Raw genomic sequence first — 23,767 nt, forward strand, 5'->3', positions numbered from 1 at the left:
GAAAATCCCAATGGTAGATGATCGCATATCCTCGTACCTTGACTGTATAACACCTGAACACCCTACAATAGTGAGGGGACACGACCACCGGCTCCCTACACTAGACACGGAGGGAGTCAGGGTCACCTCGGATCTAGCAAACAGGAAATCACAAAAGAATGTAACACTTATCTTGTAGAAGACTGGGAAATAGGAACAGCATGCACACAAACTCCAGGAAGTTGTATAAACCGCACACTAATGCATTATGGGGAGGAATTTAAAGGGATGCAATCAGTCCAACTACATGACAGCTGAGAGAGGCTAACGAGATGAAGAACTGAAAACCAAAACAAAGAATAGCTCAAGGAGGAGGTTCTGAAAGGCATCTGTCAGAGCTTCTCAGATGTCTGGTTGTGACAGGTTCATAATGAAATGGTTCACTTATCTTTAGTGTATGTGTCATCTGGTGTATGCAGCAATGCTGTTTGTGTACGTCAGCTGTGGATTCCACCATTGTCTATAAAAGTAGACAATTGGGGCAACATACAAAGGAACCTGCATGTTGGGTTGTCCTGGGTATTTTATATAGCTGATGCCTTTACATTATTATTATTATTTCTAATTAAACTAAATATTTTCTTTTTCAACAAGGACATTTCTATTCATAAATTGCAGTCATTGTCCTGGAACAAGAGCGCTACCCATAAGTAGATGCATTTTCTATTACAGTTACATTGAACAATCTATTACTGTATACTATATTACAATAACAACCTGTGACATTGCAAGTTATAGTTGTGTGCTGTGATACTGTACTATAATCCATACTGTTACATGGCTGCACAGTTTTTGTAGTTTGTTAGAAGAGACATGCCCACATAAAAATTATTTAGGAAGGCTGCCCCACAGGGCTTACCGCCTATCTATTGCCTTTGGCGGAATAGGGGAGGGTCACCTGGTGTAGTAAGGATGTGAAGGATTACCAGGGAGGAGCGCTAGTTGATCTGTGGAGCAGAACAAGATATCCAGAGCAAGCTGCATTCTGGAAATTATACCATGAACTCAAAATACACAGCAAAATGAGGGAAAGCATCACAAAAAATGCATTATACTTAATAATTTTTTATTATCTGGTAGCAAACATTTGGCAAAAGTGATTTTATTCCATAAAATGTCAAAAGCAACAAAATGCTTACGAAAAATGAATAATTAGATAAAAACACTATGGATGAAATCACTCCAAAGTTTTCAATGAACTTTTTGCAAACTTTTGCAGTTTAAATGTTGCTTCTGCACCTGTAATTTTTGGTGCTGTTTTTGCATCATCGGTGTCAGCTGAAAGTCTATGGGAAATAGAACAGAACTAAATCTTCCAGTCATGCCCCCATTGTGTGTAAACATGCTGGAGATGGAGATGAATGAGATGAAGATAAACCCTCCTTTTGATATTTCCTCTTTGGCTAAATCTGTAACAAAAGACTTGATGCCTTCCTTACCAGAAATGGTAGAAATGTTATTGCAAGAAAATATTAAACAGGACGTAGAAGTGAATAAAATACAATTAGACAAGGTGCAGGAATTTAAACATAAATTATTATCTGTGAAAGACGGACTGGAATCCTTACATGTAAAATTGCAAAGTCAATAAAGCAAAAAAGGGGATAAAAGAAAAAGTAGATGATTTGGAAAATCGGACAAGGAGAAATGACGTAAGAAGAATAGGTATCCCAGAAATATATAATAATAATGCCCTAAAGGATTTGGTTGCTGTTCAGATTCCAAAGAAATTAGGATTGGACAATGTTCCTAAAATTGAGCAAGTTTATAAATTAAGCCCATTAAGAGGTATCCAAGACAGAAAACGTCCAAGAACAGTTATCTATGCTCATTTGGTTGAGGAAAATGTGAAATTTTCTTTCCGATATCCAGCGCTGCCTAAGAATTTAGTTAAAAATGGTGCAGTAATTTTTGGTGAAAGGAGACTAAGAAATTTGTTGAGTTTTTAGGTATACATCTATAATTAATGTATACCTAAATGGCATGGGGAGGGGATAAAGAGGGGTATTTTTGTGTAAGAAAAGTACAATAGATAATGGTATGAATAATATATATTAGTCAGGGACAGATCACATGGTGTTTTCTAGGCACTTAAGGATTATGGGAGTTATAGTGTACACCATGACGGATTTGAGGACGAATAATACGCACTTAAAGGAGTTTTAATCACAGAGATGTGGCTTTTTTTTTTCTTCTTTTCTTTCTCTCTTTGTTATATCTCATGCTCCTTCAATATTAAGGGATTTCTTTATAGAGGGTATTTGATATGTTATAAATGTATTTTGAGAATCGAAAAAATAAGATTAGGAAAGCTTATATTAACTGTTAATATGAGACCTGCAATTCTGGATGATTCTAAAGAGACAACTTATGTGTGACTATGCGACCATTAGGAATAATATCCGGGAATATTAAAGGTTTATCTACTCCTATTAAGAGGGACAAAATAATAAGGCATTTAAATAGATTGGGAGCACATATACATTATTATAGGAGAAATATTTGAATGAGAAAAAAATGGATATATTATGTCAGATCTGGATGAGCTCTTCGAGGGGGATCCGTGCAACCAGGTGAAGAGGTGGATTGATTATTTTGCTTCATAAGAAAGGTAATTGTCAATTGACTCAAATAGAAAAACATCCAACAGGTAGAGGATTTAAAGTAGTTTTAAAGGTCATTATATATTTAATATATATAATGACCTTTATATAATAATTCTTCAAGTCTTTAGAGAATCGGGTTAGTTTAGACTGTCCACAATATAAGGTGTTAGCAGGAGATTTTTAACTCGATATGAAATGCTAAAATGGATATGTCTTCCATGAATAGAATATATAATAAGGAACACTGATTTTTCTGGGGTGTTTTCTTACTTGGCATTCCAGTAACGGTCTATTAAAGTAAATTGGGTCACATTATAATGCCACACTTTACCAATGTACAGGTGATATATTTTATAATAGAGGAGCTGCTTTCTAATCCTAAAAAAACAAACCTATGCACTTACTTCAAATGACATAAATGTAAATAATTTCCTTATGGGGAATGTATGGGGCGAGCTGAAGATCTGAGCTTGCTCCATACAAGGCAGATGCTAGCTCTGAAATATAACTGAACCCGGTCATAATGACATAGATCAGAAATAACTCCCAGACTGGTCATTTCACACCCTAAATGCAACAGTCAGTAACGTCCATGAAATCAGAATAGCTAGTCAGAGAGGCATTGGGTTTTCTTTGTCTTCAGAGCCCTTGAAGCAACAATGCTGGCTTCTATTTGGATGCCCTGGAATATGTGCAATGCAAAAATGAAAATTGTCCCAATCTTCAGGGAATTATATGTCAGAATACAGCCTGATTTAACAGATCATACAATGGAGATCCATGTCTGCCACATTTCCTACAATCTGAACATTTCAATGGACTGTAATCTTAGTGAGTTCTCTCATGTGCCATTTGATATGTAAATATTGTTTTAGACATTAGACACAAATTGAATTTTCCTTGTGAGTTCTTAGATGATTCACAAGATGTGTTTTACGGTTAAAAAATTTCCCACAATTTGTGCATAAATATGGCTTCTCTCCTGTGTGGGTTGTTTGATGTTTAGTAAGATTTGATTTGTCTGCAAAACACTTCTCACATTCAGAACATGAATATGGCTTCTCTCCTGTGTGAGTTCTCTGATGTTTACAAAGATCTGCTTTCTGACTAAAACATTTCCCACATTCAGGACATGAATATGGCTTCTCTCCTGTGTGAGTTTTCAGATGTCTATTACAATTTGATTTGCAACTAAAATACTTCCTACATTCAGGACATGAAAATGGCTTCTCTCCTGTGTGAATTCTGTGTTGTTCAGCAAGCTGTGCTTTCGTATTAAAAGTTGTTTCATATTCTGAACATGGATATGGTCTTTCATCTTTGTGAATGTTCTCGTGCATATAAAGGTACAATTCATTTTCAAAATTTTTCTCACATTCAGATCTCACAGACATTTCACCCAGTCTAGGTCCAGTTCTATTATTGACAATCTGTGATTGATTATCTTCTACTTTATAAGAAGGAGATAAAATTAGACATCTATGGAAGCCTCTCATCCAGTCTTTACCTGAAAAAAGAAATATCTCAGTAACATAAAATCAACTATACATATATCAGTGAAATCTGCCAAGTTAGGAATATATGTTGTTAATAAAAAAAAAATCGAAACACTAATTAAAGGAAATTTGTCACCAGATATGGTCACAAATTTCATTTTATTCGTGTTTTTTTTAATTTTTTTATTAACAACTAATGTTTCTAACTTTAAACTGTTGGTAGAAAGTGCCAGTTTGGAGTATTCAAGTGCATTGCAACTGGACTCTTCCTCTTCAATTTATTAAATTTGTTTTCTTAGCAGAGAAAACATCGAATAATTGTACAAACAATATGAATGGGCGTACACCACCTTGCACTTGCATTAAATATATTATTACTTTGAGTGATTTCATACATTTCAGAAATCAAATAGAGATATAAAACTGACAACAAAACCACTGCGTTACAGATCTTGTGGATCCATTGTGCCTCAAACTGGAAAACACAGCCAGGCTGGAATCCAGGTTGAAGACAGCTCATCTTTAGGGCAAGAGCAACAAAGACAATGACTCCAAACTTATACAGACTTGGATCTAGGCTTTTGAAACCCAGACAAACAAAGACATTGTTGTCAGGGAGAAAAAGAGAGCAAAATGAGCAAGATGGATTAAGGAGCGCCAAGGGAGCTATTAGATGGATGGTAGGAGAAGAAGGGGGGGGGGATATGAGAAAGGTCAGAATGAACGTGTTCCGAGGCTGCACCCTAAAATGGGCAGTGTAAAGGAATAAACTGTGAAGGTTGCAAGTGTGTAGAAAACAGGATTGCTACTGACCCCAAAAGCTTGTTGTTAAAAGCAAGGGTGACAGTTAGCAGAGGGGCGCCAAGGTGCGATCAAGCTTAATTAATGTGGTCGTAGAATCCACACTAGTTGGTAGGGGTGATTGTCATTGCTGTCATACAGTTCAAATTAAGGTTGAATGCCGGAGACAAAATAAATAATAATAAATTAAAATCCAATTAGAAGTTGGAGAAGGAGTGTCAGTTAGAAACTTACTTCACTAGGGAGGGAGGTATAGGATAAGCACATAACATCTATACCTTCTCCTCCCCAGCCGAGGTCGCTTATCAGGTAGTCACACTTTGTTTCCACGTCCCCAAAGAATAGTAGCCAGGGTTTCAAAAGCGGAGAAGTCCTTGCTTTATTTAATCTAAAAAGCTCAACGCGTTTCGGGGTAGAGTCACTACTATGCTCTTGATAAAGGGGACTCTACCCCGAATCTACGACCACATCAATTAAGCTTGATCGCACCTTGGCGCCCCTCTGCTAACTGTCACCCTTGCTTTCAAAAACAAGCTTTGACCCCACACTAGCAATCCTGTTTTTTACACACTTGCAAACAAAGACATTGACTTAGAACTTGCTCAGACTTCTCAAGATATCTGAAACAGTTCTAGGCTACTTTCACACATGTGTTTTTATTTTTTAAATATTTTTTTGGAAGTGTGATCTGGCAGAGGATCTCAATACCAGAAAAAGACAAAAAATTAATAAAACAGATCCATTTAAATCTGCTATTTAAATCCTCTGCTGGATCTCAATAACAGAATTAACAATGCAAGTGTGAAAGTAGCCTGACAGAGACTCCAGAAGAAAACATTGTTGCATAAAAGCTGTTACACGGCCCAGTTATGGCCACACAATTCAGACAGAGCATCACTGATAGAACTCAGGAACTAAATGACTAGACTAACGAACACACAGACAAGAGGAGCAGGGCACCAGTCTAAATGTAAGACAGCTCCTGAGCTGTCTTACATTAAGAGCATTTTCTATGCCTAAAACAGATGACCCATCCCCTTCCTCACCCATGCCATGCCCACAATTTTAGAACTGGAGTGAGTGGGGTTTAGTTAACAGATAGTGGCGCAACTGACCGTTGTGCTGCCACTTGCGTATGAGATATGCCTAATTTAGTCATATTTAAGGTTGGCAAATGATCACCATAATGTCCCTCCTCATAGAGGCCAGAATGTAAAGAAAGGAGGCAGTTAAGCACTGCCACACTGAAACATAGCCCTAGATACAGAACCAAAATACCCAGCAACCAAGTCACACTGTATACAAAGGTGAACAGTGAACAGACAGATAACACGCTTCAAATTTAAATCTCAATATGTATATGAGCACCACAGAAAACAGCTAAGACATCTAAAAATTTAGTTTACACGGCAGCCATTAAGATAAACTGGTATCTATCTAATACAAAGCTTGCGTTCCACAGAACAGAGGCAGCATGGGCAGCAGCTGACTGGTTTTGGTTGCTTAAGTCATGTCTACTTTTCGCCAATATCCCCAATATTTAATGGTAGCTTCATCCAGTGGCTTATTAGTAACAATATAATAGTAAAAATTATTTTCCATGATGAACTTGATTTCCAATTTCTGTGCCCCAAATGTCCCCATAATAACACATTACCCCCAGTGTATTAAATACAATCTGCCTAAATCATCAGACACCATTATTGGTTCACAGCAAGAAGAGAACATCTAATACTCCGTCTATTGCTCCGAGAAACATAAGACACCACTAGTTCTGCTTGAAACAGATGCTGGGGAAGTATTAGATAGAGTATATGGGATTTTCCTGTGGAGAGTATTAGAGATGTTCCATTGTCTCTTACGTTTATCTCATCTGTTTCTTCACACTGCTATACCAACAAACCCTACGCTGTCTGATACATTCCATATTTACAATGGCACTTGGCCAGGATGCCCACTTATTTATACGATTTTTGGAAAGCCTCATCCAAAATTATCCTGAAATTTCTAGATTAAGAGTTGCTCCCTTTACTCAATCCACTGCAGTATTTATAGATAATTTATTATTATTAATCACTGACCATTCTTCTGCTATTTCCTACATTCTAAATTTTTTCCACATTTTATGTGAGGTCTCTAATTTCAAAATAAATTTTAGTAAATTAAAACCTGGAAAACCCTTTCAAGTAACTTTTTTGGACCAATTATAGATTAAAATGAAATACATTTGCTCACTTGATGTTTAATTTTATTATGGGCTCCCGCTCCACACTTCATCCAGCAATTGGCTTCTATCTGCTGACAAGCATTTTATGCCAACTCTTTGGCGATCTAAGGATCACCCTACTATCCAACAGCGGTATTTAAAATTTGTTGATTTCTACAGATTTGAAGAAGTGGGAAAACCATTCCAAACAGACCTAAAAAGAATTTACTGCATGCGCTTTTCTGGTATTTTTTGTGCAATTTTGTCTGATGATTTTTTCCCATACACTGAAAAATATCACAAAGAAAAGCAAAACAAGAACTTCAGCATGCCATGCTTTTGGAAAGAAGCAAGTAAGAAAAAAATGTCATCTAAATAATAAATGCACCAGAAGCAAAAAGAAAAAAGCTTGTGTGTCCTACAAAATTATTTTTTTTCCCCATAGATTTTAAAATGACATCTGGAGCTAAATGTGTGTATGGCAAAGAAATGTGTGCAGTAAAAAGTGGTTATAGTGGCTAACAAGACGAGTCTGTAGAGAATTTTGTGACATTTGCAAATGTTAACCAACCTTTCGAGTTTTTAGAACAAGATAAAAATGACTACATTTATAGCAGACTGAAGCTGAAATAATGTGCACCAAATATCTGCAACTAGAATTTTCATAAATGGAGACAAGAATTGAGGAAAACAAAGGGCAGGACAAAAACAGCACAATTCCTTCCTACTCTTTGTGACTCTGTGAGTTGAGCAAAGCACAAAATAATTTTTTTATGGCGATCAGGCTGGTAAACGAAGTGCACTTCATATACTCTTACAAACCTGGCACATTATTAGCCACATTTTAGACACAAACCTGTTAATACTGCTGCCCCATTGTTATTTATACACAGCACAGATTACAGTATCTTATAATTCCTTCCACTTACAGTCAGTTCAGTGACACTTACCAGACATGGACCTTACACACACTCGGTACTTCATCTCAAATCAGTATCTTCTCCTCAGCAAGTTAGTGATCTGAGTATATTCCCTTGGTGAATTCCAACTTTCTGAGCCATGTTTGGTGTTTTATATCCCTTGGGTGGCTATAGCTATCAGCTCCTCCTCTTCCCCCCAGGAGACGCCCAGTCCCAATTTCATATTCTATGAAACCTTTCATCATCGGATCTGGCTTCCCTCATTAACATGTACAGTAGAAGAATAATGGTGCCACCTCCTCATAAACCATTTAGCATTTTCTAGCCTCCTGAGATGGTCCTTCATTTACAATTTGTATTTGCAGGGTAGAGACCTATTATTCACACTCCTATTTAGCATCTGTAAGAGATTCCTGGGATACTCCGAAACCCTTTCATATGAGAATCAGTGTAAACAATTATCATTTTACATCCTGATTAGAGTTGAGCGAACACCTGGATGTTAGGGTTCGAGAAGTTCGACCGAACTTCCCGGAAATGTTCAGGTTCGGGATCCGAACCCGACCTGAACTTCATCCCAAACCCCATTGAAGTCAATGGGGACCAGAACTTTTCGGCACTAAAAAGGCTGTAAAACAGCCCAGGAAAGGGCTAGAGGGCTGCAAAAGGCAGCAACGTGTAGTTAAATCCCCTGCAAACAAATGTGGACAGGGAAATGAATAAAAATAAAAATAAAATAAATAAAAATTAACCAATATCAATTGGAGAGAGGCTTCATGTAAGCAGAGAATCAGTCTTCATGTCATAGCAGAGAATCATGCTTCACGTCACCCACCACTGTAACAGTCCATTGTCAGATATTTAGGCCCTGGCACCCAGGCAGAGGAAAGAGGTCCCATAACAGAGAATCTGGCTTCATGTCAGCAGAGAATCAGTCTTCATGTCATAGCAGAGAATCATGCTTCACGTTACCCACCACTGTAACAGTTCATTGTCAGATATTTAGGCCCCGGCACCCAGGCAGAGGAGAGAGGTCCCATAACAGAGATTCAAGCTTCATGTCAGCAGAGAATTAGTCTTCATGTCATAGCAGAGAATCATGCTTCGCATCACCCACCACTGTAACAGTCCATTGTCAGATATTTAGGCCCTGGCACCCAGGCAGAGGAGAGAGGTCCCATAACAGAAATTCAGGCTTCATGTCAGCAGAGAATCAGTCTTCATGTCATAGCAGAGAATCATGCTTCACGTCACCCACCACTGTAACAGTCCATTGTCAGATATTTAGGCCCCGGCACACAGGCAGAGGAGAGGTCCCATAACAGAGATTCAGGCTTCATGTCAGCAGAGAATCAGTCTTCATGTCATAGCAGAGAATCATGCTTCATGTCACCCAACACTGGAACAGTACATTGTCAGATATTTAGGCCCCGGCACCCAGGCAGAGGAGAGAGGTCCCATAACAGAGATTCAGTCTTCATGTCAGCAGAAAATCAGTCTTCATGTCATAGCAGAGAATCATGCTTCACGTCACCCACCACTGTAACAGTCCATTGTCAGATATTTAGGCCCTGGCACCCAGGCAGAGGAGAGAGGTCCCATAACAGAGAATCTGGCTTCATGTCAGCAGAGAATCAGTCTTCATGTCATAGCAGAGAAACAGGCTTCACGTCACCCAACACTGGAACAGGCCACTGTCAGATATTTTTAGGCCCCGGCACCCAGACAGAGGAGAGGTTCATTCAACTTTAGGTTGCCCCGCAATATAATGGTAAAATGAAAATAAAAATGGGATTGAATGAGGAAGTGTCCTGGAGTACAATAATATGTGGTTATGGGGAGGTAGTTAATGTCTAATCTGCACAAGGGATGGACAGGTCCTGTGGGATCCATGCCTGGTTCATTTTTATGAACGTCAGCTTGTCCACATTGGCTGTAGACAGGCGGCTGCGTTTGTCTGTAATGACGCCCCCTGCCGTGCTGAATACACGTTCAGACAAAACGCTGGCCGCCGGGCAGGCCAGCACCTCCAGGGCATAAAAGGCTAGCTCTGGCCACGTAGGCAATTTAGAGACCCAGAAGTTGAATGGGGCCAAACCATCAGTCAGTACGTGGAGGGGTGTGCACACGTACTGTTCCACCATGTTAGTGAAATGTTGCCTCCTGCTAACACATTCCGTATCAGGTGGTGGTGCAGTTAGCTGTGGCATGTTGACAAAACCTTTCCACATCTCTCCCATGCTAACCCTGCCCTCAGAGGAGCTGGCCGTGACACAGCTGCGTTGGCGACCTCTTGCTCCTCCTCTGCCTTCGCCTTGGGCTTCCACTTGTTCCACTGTGACATTTGGGAATGCTCTCAGTAGCGTGTCTACCAACGTGCGCTTGTACTCGTGCATCTTCCTATCACGCTCCAGTGAAGGAAGTAAGGTGGGCACATTGTCTTTGTACCGTGGATCCAGCAGCGTGGCAACTTAGTAGTCCGCACACGTTAAAATGTGGGCAACTCTGCTGTCGTTGCGCAAGCACTGCAGCATGTAGTCGCTCATGTGTGCCGGGCTGCCCAGAGGTAAGGACAAGCTGTCTTCTGTGGGAGGCGTATCGTCATCATCCTGCGTTTCCCCCCAGCCACGCACCAGTGATGGGCCCAAGCTGCGTTGTGTGCCACCCCGCTGTAACCATGCTTCATCCTCATCCTCTTCCACCTCCTCCTCATCCTCGTCCTCCAGTAGTAGGCCCTGGCTGGCCACATTTGTACCTGGCCTCTGCTGTTGCAAAAAACCTCCCTCTGAGTCACTTCTAAGAGACTGCATGAAAGTGCTAAAAATGATCCCTCTTCCTCCTCCTCCTCCTCCTCCTGGGCCACCTCCTCTTCCATCATTGCCCTAAGTGTTTTCTCAAGAAGACATAGAAGTGGTATTGTAACGCTGATAACGGCGTCATCGCCACTGGCCATGTTGGTGGAGTACTCGAAACAGCGCAACAGGGCACACAGGTCTCGCATGGAGGCCCAGTCATTGGTGGTGAAGTGGTGCTGTTCCGCAGTGCGACTGACCCTTGCGTGCTGCAGCTGAAACTCCACTATGGCCTGCTGCTGCTCGCACAGTCTGTCCAGCATGTGCAAGGTGGAGTTCCACCTGGTGGGTACGTCGCATGAGGCGGTGAGCGGGAAGGCCGAAGTTACGCTGTAGCGCAGACAGGCGAGCAGCGGCAGGATGTGAACTCTGGAAGCGCGAACAGACGGCCCGCACTTTATGCAGCAGCTTCAACATGTCGGGGTAGTTGTGAATGAACTTCTGCACCACCAAATTCAGCACATGTGCCAGGCAAGGGATGTGCCTCAAACCGGCTAGTCCCAGAGCTGCAACGAGATTTCGCCCATTATCGCACACCACCAGTCGGGCTTCAGGATCACAGGCAGCAACCACTCGTCGGTCTGTTGTTCTATACTCCGCCACAACTCCTGTGCGGTGTGGGGCCTGTCCCCCAAACATATGAGTTTCAGAATGGCCTGCAGACGTTTTCCACGGGCTGTGCTGAAGTTGGTAAAATATATGGGGTTCGGACCGCGCTTCTGGTCCAGGTCAGTGTGCAAGTTCTTAATCTTTCTTACTTCCTCGTTTACAGAGAGAGCCGAGGGCTGCAAATATCCCTCAAATAGATATCACAATGCGAAAAAAACAGGGCGTGAATGCAATCCCTCCGTGGTAGGTTGTTCTTGTTCTGTCGGAGCAGCCACGTTTCTATGTAATCTGGTTAGATCCCCACACGGACTCAAATGATGTATACCTCGGACAAATCTGTATTCCTTTTCTTCAGATTCTGCAAATTTTCTGTGGACAAGAATGGCTTTCGCAATAGTGAAGCTGCACATATATTTGTTTAAAACTTTTTATTTGTCCGTACTTACAAGACAACTTCTCTTAAAAGACAATTTCTAAAACGCATAAAATTCCCAGCGTCTGCTGCTTCTTCCCGACCCGGGTTTCACTCCTAGAGCTTCGTCAGGAGCACACTTGATTTCACCCTCCCCCTCCTTCTTATTTGTCCATTGCAATTAATCAGGAGTCAGATGTGTTCCTCCACAGTGTTTTCCTATCCTGCTGTTAACCCTATACTGGAATCTCCTCATCCCCAGGGGGAAAAAAAGACGGATTCTATTAGGTCCCCATTCACATGAGCATGCTTTTATATATTGTTTTTTACTCTAATTCAATACAGCTTGTAGGTCGAAATCAACGTTTAGACCTCCCGGCTGTAGTGTACCTAATTCGTATATCCACTTGGTTTCTTGTTTATTATTTTTTTCCAAGAGACTGCCTTCCCTCCAATGATTTTGTACTGATCCTACTCCCATAAACTTTAGACCTTCTAGATTTTTTTGGTGGTATTTTTTATAATGCGCCGATACTCCATGACTTTCAAGACCTTTTTTTATGTTTCTTATGTGTTCCTGTACACAGACTTTTAGAGGTCTAATAGTCCGTCCAACATACTGGAGGCCACAAGGGCACTCCAGTACATATACAACCCCTTTACTATGGCATGTCATTTCACCAATTACTTCTAATTGTTTATCTTTGTTGGTACTTTTGATTGATGTATTCTTTTGTAGTTTTTCTGTTCTTGCATGGAATGCAAAAACCACACCAATTGAAGCAATTTTTCATTTTTTTGTTCTCGTGTTTATTTTCAAAACGATTGGCGCTGTGTACCAATTTATTTTGTAAGTTGGGAGCCTTTTTATAGATGACTGTCGGTTGCTCAGGAACCCAACACTGGGTCATTTTTTAAAATCGACCAGTTCTTTTTGATTGCGTTTTTCAGTTCACCAGAGCACTGTGTGAACTGGGTTATGAATGAAAAACGAAAATCAATGGTCTTCTCTGTTCTTTTTAGTTTATTAGAGGTTCCCTCTTGTTGTTTGGTTACCTCTTTTATACACCTCTCCAGGTCTTCATTTTTATAGCCCTTTTCCACAAAGCGCTCCTTTATTACATTGCTTTGTTTTTTTAAAATGGCCGAATCAGTGCAGTTGCGGTGAATTCTCTGGACCTGTCTCTTTGGTACATTAAGTAACCAAGGGGCATAATGACAGCTCGTTAAATCTATATAACCGTTGACATCAGTTGGTTTAAAAAAGTTTTTAGTTTTGAGCCGTCCTTCTTCGGCATATATAGTTAGGTCCAGAAAATCCACAGCAACCGCACTGATCGTACTAGTAAAACTAAGGTTCCATTCTTTGTTTTCCAAATTTGCAATGAAGGTCTCAAGTAGTTTTTTCCCCTTCCCATATCAACAGGCAATCATCTATATATCTTTTCCAGGTTTTAAGGGTTCCCCTTTTCCTGGATTTTTTCAACTCGGGGTCAATGAACTGCTTTTCCCACCTGGTCATGAAAATGTTAGCGAAACTGGGGGCGAATTTCTCCCCCATCGCCGTCCCGACCCTCTGTAGGTAAAACTGATCCTTGAACCAGAAGTAGTTATGTTCTAAACAGAATTCGACACATCGTATTATAAAATCCGCTTGTACCCTGGTCTTATCAGGGTCATTGTACAGGGTCTCTCTTATTGCTCGCAGTCCTAATTTTTTGGGGATAATGGTATATAGGGACGATACGTCGATGGTAGCCATCCATGTATTCTCCCCAATACCCTGCAATTCCTTTATTATTTCAACCACACTCCCGCTATTCTTCAAATAAGAAGGTGCCATTGGTACATACTTTTGTAGGAAATTATCTATATACTCCGTAATTCTGCTAGTAAGAGAATTAATCCCCGACACTATAGGTCTCCCGGGGGGGATTTATAATACTTTTATGTATTTTCGGTAGTATATAGATAATTGGGGTCATTGGCTCTTTTATATTTAAATAATCTATCTCTTTTTTATTCAGGATGCCTTTGTCGCCACCATATTTCACCAAAGTTTGTAATTTATTTTTATATTCTATGAGGGTTTTTTTTTCAGCACGGCATAGGTCTTGCTGTCTCCCAACTGCCTTAGGACCTCTGCTTCATAGTCCTCAATATTCATAACCACTACCCCCCCCCCCTTTGTCCGCAGGCTTTATTATTACTTCTGAATTATCCTGAAACGTTTTTAGTGCATCTTTTTCTTTTTTGGTTAAATTGCCCCTTTTCTTTTTTGCATCTATTTTTTCCAATTCATTTAAGATGTTTCTCTTAAAGGCATCTATGCACTCATTATTCCTATTTTTCGGATAAAATTTTGACTTGTCTTTTAATTTCGTATGTATATATTCTTGTTTCTGCTCTATATTGTTTTGGTTATTCGTTAACTCCTTTCCTGCGAAAAATTTGGCTATATTCAACTTCCTGATGTATTTGTGGATATCTACAAAGGCATCGAATTGATTTAAACTTTTCGATGGCGCAGATTTTAACCCTTTTCTAAGTACCGCTCGTTCGGGTTCTGACAAGGTGTGTCTACTGAGATTGAATATCCCATCATTCACACCTTGCTTTTTTTGTTTGCGGATTTTGTGTTTTTTCCCCCCCTCTTTTTCCTCTATGAGCCTTCTCTTTTGCGGTGTATTGATGTTCGGTGTGATTGTGTTTATTTTTTCTTGCACTTTCTCGAGTTTTTCTTGTTCCTCCCTCTGTACACCCTTGATCGCTTGGTGTGGAAAATTCTGTTGATCTAACTTTCTCTCTTCTTGTACTATAACTCTAGACTCTTCCCCCCTTTCCATTGGTCTTGCCCTATTTCCCTGTCTATCCGTAGGGTCCTCTTTTACAAACTTATACGGATTGTTATTATATCGCCCATATTGTTGATATGGTTTCCTTATATTAGGGCCATTGGTAGTGGTTGGCATTCCTCCCATATCCTTTGTGGTTTCCGTTATGCTGCTGCATGTCCCATGTGTCAATGGGTCAATCTTCATAATATTCATTTTTTCTAATAGCATCCCATTCCCCCCACTGTTGTCTGGGGTAACCATTAGTTCTCATATTACCACTATATTTCCTTTCCTCTGTCCCTCTCTGCTCACGCATTTCTGTATAGTTTATCTTCCTGTTTGCTTCTGACCTGAATCTCCACTTGTATATTTTTTTATTCTCATATTCTTCGCATGTTTAGCGATATTTTTTCTGCTTTTTTTCTTTTATTTCTTTATCTGCTACCGTAATATTTACTTGACATCTTTCACTTGACATATTTACTTGACATTTTTCCAGAGAATCCACCGCAACTGCACTGATTCGGCCATTTAAAAAAAACAAAGCAATGTAATAAAGGAGCGCTTTGTGGAAAAGGGCTATAAAAATGAAGACCTGGAGAGGTGTATAAAAGAGGTAACCAAACAACAAGAGGGAACCTCTAATAAACTAAAAAGAACAGAGAAGACCATTGATTTTCGCTTTTCATTCATAACCCAGTTCACACAGTGCTCTGGTGAACTGAAAAACGCAATCAAAAAGAACTGGTCGATTTTAAAAAATGACCCAGTGTTGGGACTTGAGCAACCGACAGTCATCTATAAAAAGGCTCCCAACTTACAAAATAAATTGGTACACAGCGCCAATCGTTTTGAAAATAAACACGAGAACAAAAAACGAAAAATAGCTTCAATTGGTGTGGTTTTTGCATTCCATGCAAGAACAGAAAAAGAACAGAAAAACTACAAAAGAATACATCAATCAAAAGTACCAACAAAGATAAACAATTAGAAGTAATTGGTGAAATGACATGCCATAGTAAAGGGGTTGTATATGTACTGCAGTGCCCTTGTGGCCTCCAGTATGTTGGACGGACTATTAGACCTCTAAAAGTCAGTGTACAGGAACACATAAGAAACATAAAAAAAGGTCTTGAAAGTCATGGAGTATCGGCGCATTATAAAAAATACCACCAAAAAAATCCAGAAGGTCTAAAGTTTATGGGTGTAGAATCTGTACAAAATCATTGGAGGGAAGGCAGTCTTTTGGAAAAAATTTATAAACAAGAAACTAAGTGGATATACGAATTAGGTACACTACAGCCGGGAGGTCTAAACGTTGATTTCGACCTACAAGCTGTATTGAATTAGAGTAAAAAACAATATATAAAAAAAGCATGCTCATGTGAATGGGGACTTAATAGCATCCATCTTCCGTCTTTTTTTTTTTTTTTCCCCCCTGGGGATGAGGAGATTCCAGTATAGGGTTAACAGCAGGATAGGAAAACACTGTGGAGGAACACATCTGACGCCTGATTAATTGCAATGGACAAATAAGAAGGAGGGGGAGGGTGAAATCAAGTGTGCCCCTGACGAAGCTCTAGGAGTGAAACCCGGGTCGGGCAGAAGCAGCAGACGCTGGGAATTTTATGCGTTTTAAAAATTGTCTTTTAAGAGAGTTGTCTTGTAAGTACGGACAAATAAAAAGTTTTAAAGAAATATATGTGGAACTTCACTATTGCAGAAGCCATTCTTGTCCACAGAAAATTTGCAGGAATCTGAAGAAAAGGAATACAGATTTGTCTGAGGTATACATCATTTGAGTCCGTGAGGGGATCTAACCAGATTGCATAGAAACGTAGCTGTTCCGACAGAACAAGAACAAACTACCATGGAGGAATTGCATTCACGCCCTGTTTTTTTCGCATTGTGTGAGTATAATCAGTGCAATGCAGGTTGCTTTTACATACGGACTCACACTATTATAATTCCATTGGTTGCAGGATATCTATTTGAGGGATATTTGCAGCCCTCGGCTCTCTCTGTAAACGAGGAAGTAAGAAGGATTAAGAACTTGCACACTGACCTGGACCAGAAGCGCGGTCCGAACCCCATATATTGTACCTGTCTATAACGTGATTGAACCCACATCACTTTTCGGACCTGCTGCATAGCATTATTGCGGACTGGTGATATATTTATTTCTTTATTAGATAAACCCTGGAGATGTAAGTCTAGCGAAGGCTCTTACAGCATGGGCATATGGTATGCAAGGGTCTGAATGTTCATATATGATTGGAAGGTAAATGAGGATGCAAAATACGGATTGAGGCCAAGCTGTAACCAATATGAGGCCTTGGGGTGGTATTTAAATGTTCACTGTGTCATTGTCATAATGTGAGCTTGATAAAGACCGTTAGGTTGAAACGTCGCTACTGATTTAGGTGTAATAAAGGTACTGAAAAATATCGATTGGAGTGCCGTGGCTTTAATATTTATTGCTGGCAACTACGGGAACCTTTGGACCGGGATCCAACGCTGCAGTCACCACCACAAATTGGAACTACTGGATAAACAGGGAGTAGTGCTGTCTTACTGCTACATAGTTTAAACACAGTGTTATGGGAAAAATAAAATAAAAAAAGGATTGTCGGGGAACCAATCATCCAAAAACTATGCCTTAACAGCAGGGCTGTTTCTAGAGCCAGATGGGCAGCCGCATGTGGTGCATCAGAAGGGGCGTCGTCGGTGAGAACATTGTATTCACTCCTGTTTTTCTTAGAAGTCCCCATCCGTATTCAATATATGGCTATTTTCTAGTGTTGAGAGAATCAAAGTCAATCAAATTGACTTTGATATGAATTTTAGGAAAAAGGCAATCTATCTCCAGAAATCAAGTACAGTCTATCTCCAGAAATCTTATAGAAATAAATGCACCAGCTGCTTGCACGCCCGACTAGACACTCGGTTCCTTTTGAGTGGCTCCATGGGACACGAAGTACTAATTATTAAAATAGGCAAAGCAGTAAGACCCCATTGATCTAATAGTTCACCCCTATCCAATGGATAACGGATAACTTCACATAACCAGAAGTAAAAAGGACAGAAATTCCAAACCAAAACCAAGAGTTGCTTTTCAGTAATGGAAAATATTTAAGTTATGTATTAGAAGTCATCCTGAGTCAGCAGATACTACAATGGAGCTCCATACCTGCCAGATTTCCAACAAACAGAGAATTTGTGAGCTCACTAAAGTGCCACAAGTTCGAAGATTGTGTTATTTCTTTCCCTAGATTTTACACACCTATAGATTCTCCCTGATATGATCTTAGATGTTTTACAAAATTTGAGTTATTTCTGAAACATTATCCACCTTCTGAACATAACTATGTTTTTTCTCCTGTGTGAATTCTTAAATGTATCACAAGAGCTGATTTATTGTTAAAATATTTTCCACATTCAGAACATGAAAAAGGCTTCTCTCCTATGTGAATTCTCTGATGTGTTTCAAGATTTGATTTCTTGATAAAACACTTCCCACATTCAGGACATGACAATGACTTTTCTCCTGTGTGACTTTTCAAATGTTCCGTAAGACTTGATTTATGTTTAAAGCATTTTAAACATTCTGTACATGAATGAGGCTTCACTTCTGTATGAATTCTGAGATGTCTCACAAGAGTTGATTTCTCTGTAAAACTCATGCCACATTCAGGGCATGAAAATGGCTTTTCACCTGTGTGAATCCTCAAATGGTTCACAAGATTTGATTTCACAGTGAAATATTTTTCACATTCAGGACATGCAAATGGCTTCTCTCCTGTGTGAACTCTCTGATGTGTTTCAAGATTTGATTTCTTAATAAAACACTTCCCACATTCAGGACATGGAAATGGCTTTTCCCCTGTGTGAATTCTCTGATGATTAACAAGACTTGCTTTTTCAGTGAAACACTTCTCACATTCAGAACATGAAAATGGCTTCTCTGCTTTGTGAGTTCTCTGATGTTTAGCAAGATGTGATTTCTGCTTAAAACAATCCCCACATTCTGAACACGAAAATGGCCTCTGCCCTGTGTGAGTTCTCTGATGTATAGCGAGATGTGATTTCAGCTTAAAACAATCCCTGCATTCTGAACATGAAAATGGCTTCTCTCCTGTGTGAATTCTGAGATGTTCAACAAGACGTGCTTTTTGAGTAAAACATTTCTCACATTCTGAGCATGGATATGGCTTCTCTACTGTGTGAGTTCTCTCATGTTTCTCAAGATGTTGTTTACATTTGAACAACTTCCCGCATTTCAAACATGAAAACTGATTTTCTGTGTGAATTCTCTGCTGTTCAACAAGACTTGCTTTCTCTGGAATAGTTTTATCACATTCTGAATCTATAAATGGACTTTCATCTTTGGGATTTTTCTTGTATATAGATAGATTCTCAGATAGATTCTCAAACATCTCTCCGTCTATGTCCAGTTCTATTATTGCCAAACTGTGATGGATTATCTTCTAATACATAAGAAGGAGATAAACGTAGATGTCTGTCTGAGCCTTTCATCAAGTCTTCATAAACAAAAAAATCACAGAAAAAACTAAGATAAAAACATCCTGCACGATATGATGCAAATTTGCGGATGTTTTATAATTTTTTACAGGCAGCAGATCGTGCTGCTGGCAAACAACGAGTCAGTGTGGGGACAAGTGATGGCATTAACAATCACTGCTCCTCATACTGTAGAGGAGATTACTACATATAATGGCAGCGGTCTCCTCCACTAGCAAGCAGTCAACTTTTCCTTCCCAACAATCATCTGCTATATCATCATGTCTAATACAGGCCTAATTCCCATTGTAAGAATTTTCTCCCTCTTACTCGGTCTGATTATAAGGTTCAGTGCAAGAATTGAAATACAAGAAGTGTAGAAAATGTATATTGTAAAAGATTTGAAAATCATAGTCCAGGTATGATGGGAGTTATATGGAGATATACAAAGAGACATTACAGATACACATTGTCCTTATACACAGCACAGATTACAATAACTTATTATTCCTTCCACTTACAATCATTTCAGTGACACTTACCAGACATAGACCCTCCACACACTGAGGACTTCATCTCCAGTCAGTGTCTTCTCAGCAGGTCAATGAACCAAGTAAATTTCCTCGTTAATTCCAGCTTTCTGGGCCATGCTTGGGTCTTTTATACTCCTTTGGTGGCTATAGCTATCTGCTCCTCCTCTTCCCCCAGGAGACGCCCAGTCTCACCTTCATAATAAATAAAACCTTTCATCATCAGATCTGGCTTTCCTCATTACCATATACAATGGAAGAATAATGGTGCCACCTCCTCCTCAACCAATTCAGCATTTTCTGGCCTCCTGAGATGGTCCTTCATTTACATATTGTATTTGCTGAGTAAAGACCTATTGTTCACACTCCTATTCAGCATCTGTAAGAGATTCCTGGGAGACTCCGAGACCTTCTCATGTGAGAATCAGTGTAAACAATGAGCATTTTACATCCTGATGAGATACATCCCACCCAGACATGCATCCACTATATGGAGGATTATCTGTTCTATTTACTAAGACAAAATAGAACAGATGATCATCCATATAATTTTATTTTCTATAAGGTTAAATTTGTATCAATGACTACATTTACAGACATTTCTATATTTTCAAAAAAAAACAACCATAGAATGCCCAGTATATTCAAAAACAGATATACTTTATTTTATCATAAATAGATCATGATTACACAGATATAAAAGATTACACAAAATTTATTTGAAAAAGTCAGCAGAAAACCTGGATGCCGTAGTCCCCCAGCCGGTGTCTCAGTGACCCGCCAAAAAGGTGGGACGCATGTCAGGTGTATGTGTAGTATGCAGGTGTATGTGTAGCCTTTATTAGATGGTTTGGTGTATGGGGGCTTATTTATTTGAGTACTTCAGATAGATACTATGTTACTTTTTTGCTACCATTTATGTATCACTAAGGGCCCTACACCTATAATACTCGCTTAGTGGCTATGCAATGGAGTGATGATCACAGTTACTTTTAGTGGTTAGTAACAGATACCGCTTACCTGTGAATCACCCCACTGCATACTACACATACACCTGACATGTGTTCCACCTTTTTGGCGGGTCACTGAGACACCGACCGGGGGACTACGGCATCCAGGTTTTCTGCTGACTTTTTCAAATAAATTTTGTGTAATCTTTTATATCTGTGTAATAATGATCTATTTATGATAAAATAAAGTATATATATATATATATATATATTTTTGAATATACTGGGCATTCTATCGTTGTTTTTTAGCAACACTTTTAGGTTTGTACGGTTGGTTTTCCGCTTGCCCTACCTTATGGCATTGTAGTGAGGCTTTTTTCGTTGGTTCTATTTCTATATTTTCTGTTTGCTCCATTAGGTAGTGGGACTCCTACACTCATAAAGCCTATGCGCTAAGTGAAAATGATGCCAAAAATTACAAGGAATCGGTACTCCAATACACCCTTTATTACACATAAAGGAGGGCATCATACACACCCTTGAAAAATCATGATTGATGGCCTGCTGGTGACCCTGAAAAACATTAGGAGCAAGGTCCTGCTGTTGACCCTCTAAAGCATTAGGGGAGAGGGCCTGCTGCTGAGCATTGCAAAAAATGATGGGTGAGTGCCTGATGATTAGCTGACTATTGAAATAATGATGGGCGGGTGCCTGCTGCTGATCTGACCCTCTCAAATATTGTAGGTGAGGGCCTGCAGGTGAGCTGATGCTCTAAAACATTATATGCGAGTGCCTGCAGGTGAGCTGATGCTCTAAAACATTATATGCGAGTGCCTGCAGGTGAGCTGATGCTCTAAAACATTATATGCGAGTGCATGCCGGTGAGCTGACGCTCTAAAACATTATATGCGAGTGCCTATCGGTGAGCTGACACTCTAAAACATTATATGCGAGTGCCTGCCGGTCAGCTGATACTCTAAAACATTATAAGCGAGTGCCTGCCGGTGAGCTGATGCTCTAAAACATTATATGCGAGTGCCTGCCAGTGAGCTGATGCTCTAAAACATTGTAAACGAGTCCCTGCCGGTGAGCTGATGCTCTAAAACATTATATGCGAGTGCCTGCCGGTCAGCTGATACTCTAAAACATTATAAGCGTGTGCCTGCCGGTGAGCTGATGCTCTAAAACATTATAAGCGAGTGCCTGCAGGTGAGTTGATGCTCTAAAACATTATATGCGAGTGCCTTCAGATGAGCTGATGCTCTAAAATATTAGGCTGCTTTCACACTAGCGTTCGGCTGTCCGCTCGTGAGCTCCGTTTGAAGGGGCTCACGAGCGGACCCGAACGCCTCCGTCCAGCCCTGATGCAGTCTGAATGGAGCGGATCCGCTCAGACTGCATCAGGCTGAGCGGATCCGCTCAGACCGCCTGGCCGTGCGGATCCGTCCAGACTTACAATGTAAGTCAATGGGGACGGATCCGTTTGAAGATGCCACAATATGGCTCAATCTTCAAGCGGATCCGTCCCCCATTGACTTTACATTGAAAGTCTGGACGGATCCGTCCGAGGCTATTTTCACACTTAGCTTTTTTTGCCATTTTAATGCAGACGGATCCGTTCTGAACGGAGCCTCCGTCTGCATTAATATGATCGGATCCGTTCAGAACGGATCCGATCGAAGGCTAGTGTGAAAGTAGCCTAATATGCAAGTGCATGCCGGTGAGCTGAATCTCTAAAACATTATATGCGAGTGCCTATCGGTGAGCTGACACTCTAAAACATTATATGCGAGTGCCTGCCGGTGAGCTGACACTCTAAAACATTATATGCGAGTGCCTGCCGGTGAGCTGACACTCTAAAACATTATATGCGAGTGCCTATCGGTGAGCTGACGCTCTAAAACATTATATGCGAGTGCCTATCGGTGAGCTAAAACTCTAAAACATTATACGCGAGTGCCTGCAGTTGAGCTGACACTCTCAAAAAATTTGAGTGGAGGAAATATATGCAATCTGGAAGAGGAGGAGGAAAAAACAAGATTCAACCATATACACTTTTTTTGTGGTGGAAAAGTTGCATGGGAATACACTACAGCAGATTGAGTACATTATAAACGATACATTGAAATTGCCTTTATATTCATCATCAGCTCAGCTTCCTCTGGTGGAGTTGAGAAGTCAGGGGCAATCCAGGCCTTGTTCATTTTAATAGCAAACACACTTTATCCAGCTCACGTTCCTGGTCAGTGAATAGTCCCGACTCCTGAAGCCTTAGGGGTGTGTCCCCATTGCAATCAGCATAAAAATTTGCAAAAGAACGGCTCCGGATTCAAATAGAGATCCTCTAAAAACTTCTTCTTTATTGATAAATGATATTACAGCAGACACATCCACCTGGTATACAAGACTTGTTGACGCGTTTCGGGTACTTGACCCTTAGTTGTAACAACATTACATAGTGAAAGACAAGAATTTAAATGTATCCAAAACCCGCCCCTCCAAAATCATGGGAGGCGGAAACTTCCTTTATTGGTTGTTTCATTAAGTTTAACACCCCTCACCTATACAACTAATCACAGTGTAGATGTCTTTCACATTGTGCTGACGTTTATAACCACCTTAACCCCTTGAGGTCTGTAGCCCTGTCACACTGGTTATTTGCTCCAAATCAAGACAAGGGGAGGAAAAACCGCACAGTGTGAATTGCATGCTACAAATAAAAACATATAATAACAGTTTACTAATATGACCTTCCTCACTGCCATTGGATTCCCAACATGAAGGGATCCATATGCCCCCCATGGGAGAATAACGTATATAACATATTACTTCATTTATGACATTATTGACATTATGTACATTAACTCCCTTTTTAAGTTTAAACCATCTGGGACCCTACTATTTAATCTGAAAATCCAAAAGGCCTCCCGTAAGGGAAGCTTTTTTCGGTGGTCACCTCCTCTTGGAGGTGCAAACACCCTCTCTATT

General features: G+C 40.2%; 1 protein-coding gene across 1 annotated transcript in view; it reads right to left on the minus strand.

The window, feature by feature from the left end:
- Nucleotides 1-2,911: 2,911 nt before the first annotated feature.
- The window catches only part of LOC122931749 (zinc finger protein 420-like), a 51,316-nt gene continuing 30,460 nt past the window's right edge, over nucleotides 2,912-23,767 (minus strand). Inside the window, exons 5-7 of the mRNA XM_044285813.1 lie at nucleotides 18,803-19,265; nucleotides 3,853-4,152; nucleotides 2,912-2,934 (exon numbers count right to left, since the gene is read on the minus strand). Of these exons, the coding sequence (XP_044141748.1) occupies nucleotides 2,912-2,934; nucleotides 3,853-4,152; nucleotides 18,803-19,265 (786 nt within the window). The remainder of the gene's footprint in view (nucleotides 2,935-3,852; nucleotides 4,153-18,802; nucleotides 19,266-23,767) is intronic.

The sequence above is a fragment of the Bufo gargarizans genome, chromosome 3, assembly GCF_014858855.1.
Source record: "Bufo gargarizans isolate SCDJY-AF-19 chromosome 3, ASM1485885v1, whole genome shotgun sequence".
In the NCBI taxonomy this organism is placed as follows: Eukaryota; Metazoa; Chordata; class Amphibia; order Anura; family Bufonidae; genus Bufo; species Bufo gargarizans.